Genomic DNA, 6000 nt, shown 5'->3' on the forward strand with positions numbered 1-6000 from the left:
TGAATAGCAACTCTGCCCCTTCCTTCAAAATGCTAAGAGAAGTGTGGAAGAAAACAAAAAAAACAAACACATCCTCACCTAGGTGGAGGCAGCATCGGTCCAATGCTGAAGCTATACCCTGACAGCTCTAAGGAGAACCGCGCGATTACATGACTGCTGATCACTCCATTCTCAGTCTTCAGTGAACAATGAGCATTGACTATCAGTCACCAGCTCCCTGCTCCGCCCCACCACCACCAGGCTGTGGGGGAGGCCAAAGCGGCTTATTTAGGCTCTCAGCAGTGAGCTGAGCCAACTGCCGGTCAGGCATCTGGACAAATCCCGACAGAGCCTGGACCAGCTCTGTGAAATCAGCCGACAATGGGCTTTAGCCCATTTTAGGTCAAAGGAGTGCAGAACTATGTTATGTGCACTCTGTGACCCACATAAGAAGTATGACCAAAAGAGCTTTGGCCATACTTTAAATCTACATATAGATATGATATGCAGACAAATAACACTATCACTGCCACAACCCTCTAGTGTTTACAGTCTGTTCACTAGCCAGTGTCCTACAGTATAATGAACTGTGCAACAATGCCTAAACTGTCAAAAAAAAATCAAGAGCCTGAAAGGTAATACTTCTCAAGATTACTGGTGATTTCTTGCCTTCGGTTGCTGGCCTATTTTTAGGATATTTTCTTTAGTGCCATAACCTATTGCAATATACTGCAAAAAGCATAAGTGTAACAACATTCTCAATATATTACCTGTAAGAGTCTGAAAGTTCCCTTTTCCAAAAATGCGTTTCTGATCAGGCGCTTTTGTAGACATCATTAGCTTATCCACAACTATCCAGTTAGGAATGCTGTGTACTAGAGCGACTGCTTCAGCAACCAAAAGTTCAGCTGGAGAAAAAGACAAGGCCATTGGTAAAGACAGTTTAGTAAGTACATGGAATTCTACTCCGCAATGCCACATTGGATTTGAATGCTAACATTTATCATAAAACACCAGCACTTGCAGTATTATTCAAATAAAAATTCTAATTAAGTAAAGCTGGCAATCTTACCAGCAGTAGGTAGAAATCTAGTTCCAAAACCATCATATGTATGGCTTTTAGAGGAAAAATTTTAAATAAAATTATTGTAAAATTAAAGATATATGAAGGACAGAAGTAAAGCATGTTGATGAATTGCCATTCAACATTTAAAACCCAGCAGGGTGCACCACGTCTGCGGTGGCCAAATCAGATTTAGGACCTGATGAGACAGATGAGGCAGGGGCACTTTTTTGCCAGCCCATCACCCGAAAACCACCTCCACTCGGGACACAAACGACTCCAGGAGCCCCCTCCCCACACATCCGATCATCCGGTCGCCGTCTTCCCCCCACCCCCCAGCAAATCGCTCTGCCCCCACCCCAGGAGGTGGAACAGCCCCGGCATAAGTGGAGGGGGGGGTAGGATGGGGACAGGTGAAAGGGGGGTACCTGACGGGAATCCTGGGGTGCCACTGTTCATCCCAAGGAGGGGCCAACTTCCACCACAAAACCCTTCAGGGGGGAGAGCTACTAACATACCAGGAACAAGGCGGGCACCGCTCCAGACAGATCCCCTCACCATCAAAATGGGGGGGCTGTCTGCCAGGAGGATGCTGCAACTTGTGCCGAGACCAAGTCGTATGCGACCTTGAACGGCATTTAACTCGCAGGCCAGCCCCCGTCCAGTGGGGCTATGTCGCGGCCGACTAAGTGCGGAGCTGAGGTCTGCGTGTGCTCGCTGGCCAGACTGGAGTGACCACTAGATCTATATTATCCAGCCCATCGCCTAGTTCGGCAGTTAATTGTAGATCTCACAGGAACAACCAGGAGAAAAAGTTTCTATCTAAAAAAATTTGCCAGGACCAGAGATCCCAGCAAGAGACTAGGTCCGGAGTAGGCAGAAAAAAATAGTTATAATACTCCTGATACTGCTTGAAACAAAACTGAGTACCTATAGCAGGGAGAGGGCGTATACCCCCTGGGACTGCCCATAGGCGTAGCCAGATTCTTTTTCTGCCTAGTGTCCTACTCTTGTATGGGCAGTATAACCCAATGGTTATGAAGATCAGGAGCTGTGTCCGTCAATGAGCGAAAGAGAAACAATATTTTTTACTTTCTGATATAAAAACACATCCAATAAAAAAAAAAAAATTAAATTTCTTCTTCAATTTAGGTCAATATGTATTCTGCTACATATTTTTGGTAAAAGACATCCCAATAAGCGTATATTAATTGGTTTGCGTATACAGTTGTGCTCATAAGTTTACATAGGATTTAGGATTCCTTACCCTTTTTTCAGAGAATATGAATGAGAACACAAACTTATTTCACTCATGATTAGTGTTTGGCTGAAGCCATTTATTATCAATCAACTGTGTTTACTCTTTTTAAATCATAATGACAACAGAAACTACCTAAATGACCCTGATCAAAGGTTTTGTGTTATTCATATTCTCTGAAAAATTTCCAAAAAATCATAACTTCTGCCAAGGTATTTAAACTTATAAGCACAATTGTAGGTTATTGCATCTACAAACTATGGGATACTTTTATGGAATTGTTATTTCTACTAGTAATGGCAGCAATCAGCGACTTATAGCGGGGCTGCAACATTGTGGCAGACAAACTGGACACTAAATTACACTTTTTTGGGGACCACTGACACCAATACAATGATCAGTGCTAAATAATACTTTGACTTCACTAATGGCACTGGCAGGGAAAGGGTTAACATCAGGGGCGATCAAAGGGCTAACCGTGTTCCTAGGGAGTGCTTGCTAACTGTGTGGGTTGCTTTTATTGTAAGAAGAGATCTGTGTTCCTGCTTAGCAGAAACACAAGATCTGTGTTCTCCTGTCACAGAAGAGAGATCTGCCTTGTTTACATAGGCAGACCACAGTTATGTCTGCCTCAGGAATGGTCGGTAGGTCCCATCGCACATCGAGTCCGCCAGACCCGCTGACTGGCACCTGCTGTGTCCAATCACAACTGGAGCTAGTCACCGGCAGCGCGCCCCAGACCAGGAAGAGTGAAATCACATACAGGTACGAGATTTCGCGCAGAGAGGCTGTTCCGCTGCAGTAAATGTATGTGGGGCGGTCCAGAAGAGGTAAAGTAAAAAATAATTAGGCTTTAGAACCACTTTACCCCTGCAGTAACAGATGTTCAGCACTGTGACGAGGACCCAGCATGACTGGGGAGAATATACACTATATTGTCAAAAGTATTGGGACGCCTGCCTTTACACACACAAACTTTAATGGCATTCCAGTCTTAGTCCAGAGGGTTCAATATTGAGTTGGCCCACCCCTTGCAGCTAGAAGGCTGCCTTGCTTTGTGCACCTGTCCAAATCATTTGGTGGAGGGGGGGATTATGGTGTGGGGTTGTTTTTCAGAGGTTGGGCTTGGCCCCTATTTCCAGTGAAGGGACACAAAGCATAAGCATACGAAGACATTTTGGACAATTTCATGCTCCCAACTTTGTGGGAACAGTTTTGGGTTGGCCCTTCCTGTTCACCAGTGCACAAAGCAAGGTCCATAAAGACATGGATGAGCGAATTCTGACCTCAACCCGAACGAACACCTTTGGGATGAATTAAAGTGGAGACTGTGAGGCAAGCCTTCTCGTCCAACATCATTGCCTGACCTCACAAATGCGCTTCTAGAAGAATGGTCAATCATTCCCATAGACACACTCCTAAACCTTGTGGACAGCCTTCCCAGAAGAGTTGAAGCTGTTATAGCTGCAAAGGGTGGGCCAACTCTATATTGAACCCTACGGACTAAGACTGGGATGCCATTAAAGTTCATGTGCGTGTAAAGGCAGGCGTCCCAATACTTTTGACAATATAGTGCATTTACAGAAAGCAAGCCTGTAGGATGTGAAACCAACTCATGTTATTTCACTTGTCATGCGATTCCATGGGTTCTGAAATATATACAGAATTGCATCAGTGTGAAGCAGGGCTAGCCCTGGTTCATAACAGTTCGGTTTTGAAGTCGAGCTACTTCAGTGCGACTTCAAAGCAAGTGTGATTTCATGTGCAGCTTGCTGATAACTGTGAGACTTCATTTAAGAGATGCCAATGCAAGTCACACTGAAATTGCACAGAAATAGTGCAGGAACCTTTTTTTGAGTCACAACAATTTGAACGGTTCGATTGCCGCAAATTAGGCGAGACTTGCCATGCGACTTTTAAATCGTACAAGGTTCACACTGATGCAGTGTAAGTGGAAACCGTTTTGCAGTGTGATGTCAAGGAACAGCTCTAGTGGGAGTTGGTACGGTTCAGAAGCAATTCTTATGCGTTTCTGATGCAATTTGGATACTAGCCTCTTCTCTCCGTACATAGGCCAGGGATGGGAGATAAGAAACAAAGCAAAGACTTGAAGAACACTACTGGAATGTGTTGGACAGATAAGCAATCTGCATGTGATTTCCATTTAAGGCTCCATTCACACTTGTAGGACTCCAAAGTTGTGCTGACTTTGGATGCGACTTTGACCAGTGATATTGGTCAACTGTTGCACATAAGTTGCATTGTAAACTTTTATTCAGGCCGCTTTCACACTTGTACGACCTCAAAGTCACGCAACTTAAAGCAACGCCTGTGTAATCTTGAGGTCTCTGGACCTCAAGTCGCATCAAAGTTGGACCAAAGTAGTGCCGGGACTACTTTGAAGTCACACAGGTATGAATGGTACTCATTGGGAATCATGGGGTGCGACTTGTCATGCAACTTTGCAGTCCCAAGTTGCATAAGTGTGAAAGGGGCCTTTATGACGTTCATGCAACTTCTAATGGTTAACATTAAAGTCTATGGCCCTCAAATTGCATGAAAGTCAGGCCAAAGTACATTAACTACTTGGAAGTTGCTACAACTTTAAGGCCCCTTTAAGGCTTGTGCGACCTGAAAGTCACACAACTTCAACGCAACTTGAAGAAACGCCTGTTTAATCTTGAGGTCTATGGACCTCATCACATCAAAGTTGGAGAAAAAAATAGTGCAGGGACTACTTTGAAGTCGCACAGATATGAATGGTACTCATTGGAAATCATGGGGGTACAACTTTCCAGTCCCAATCGCACAAGTGTGAAAGTGGCCTTAGTCGCACATATATGAATGGTTATCATTGGAAAACATGAGGAACGACTTGTCAAGCAACTGACAAGTTGCACAAGTGTTAATGGAGAATCACACTGCACTAAACTTGCATAGGACCCCTTTTGAGAAGTCCTCCATAGTGGAAGTAGTCCTCCACTAATGATCCTCAGTGACATTGGACCCTTTTGAGAAGTCCTCCATAGTGGAAGTAGTCCTCCACTAATGATCCTCAGTGACATTGGACCCCTTTTGACAAGTCCTCCATAGTGGAAGTAGTCCTCCACTAATGATCCCCAGTGACATTGGACCCCTTTTGAGAAGTCCTCCTCCACTAATGATCCTCAGTGACATTGGACCTCTTTTGAGAAGTCCTCCATAGTGGAAGTAGTCCTCCACTAATGATCCTCAATGTTATAGGACCCCCTCCTGCTCTCCTCCTCACAGCCCCCTCTATGGTGATTATTATTATTACCAGTGGTGTCATTGGGCTTCTTAGCCCCCCATTTAACATCTGGATGTACAATGAATATCTTCTGCGCCCCATGGATGGCGGGTGTGGGAGAAACCAGAAGCTCCTCCACATCCTCTTCATCTTCCTCGTCCGACTCCCCGTTCTCCCCTCCATCCCAGCCCCCCGGTATCCGAGCCTTCCTGCACGGCGTGCCCTTCCACAGAGTACGGAGCCCCAAAGCGTACAGCCGATCAGGACCGAGGAACGGCACCACGTGACTGCCATACCGACAGCAGCCCGGGGAGAACGCGACCCTCCGCACTATGTGACATCCCCTCACCACTCCTAGCAGCTGGCGGAGGAACATTGTTCACAAGGCCAGGCTCCATGTGCTCATGTGACCTGTCAGTCAGACCACGTGCA

The 6000-nt window shown here is 45.5% G+C and overlaps 1 protein-coding gene across 1 annotated transcript in view; it reads right to left on the bottom strand.

The window, feature by feature from the left end:
* Positions 1-6000, bottom strand: part of LOC309546417 (putative GTP-binding protein 6) — a 51157-nt gene extending 45157 nt beyond the window's left edge. The window contains exons 1-2 of the mRNA XM_082246080.1: positions 5599-6000; positions 750-887 (exon numbers count right to left, since the gene is read on the bottom strand). Coding sequence (XP_082102206.1) covers positions 750-887; positions 5599-5944 — 484 coding nt within the window. The 5' untranslated portion in view covers positions 5945-6000. The remainder of the gene's footprint in view (positions 1-749; positions 888-5598) is intronic.

This window comes from Pelophylax lessonae (genome assembly GCF_965119305.1).
Source record: "Pelophylax lessonae genome assembly, chromosome: 2".
Classification (NCBI taxonomy): domain Eukaryota; kingdom Metazoa; phylum Chordata; class Amphibia; order Anura; family Ranidae; genus Pelophylax; species Pelophylax lessonae.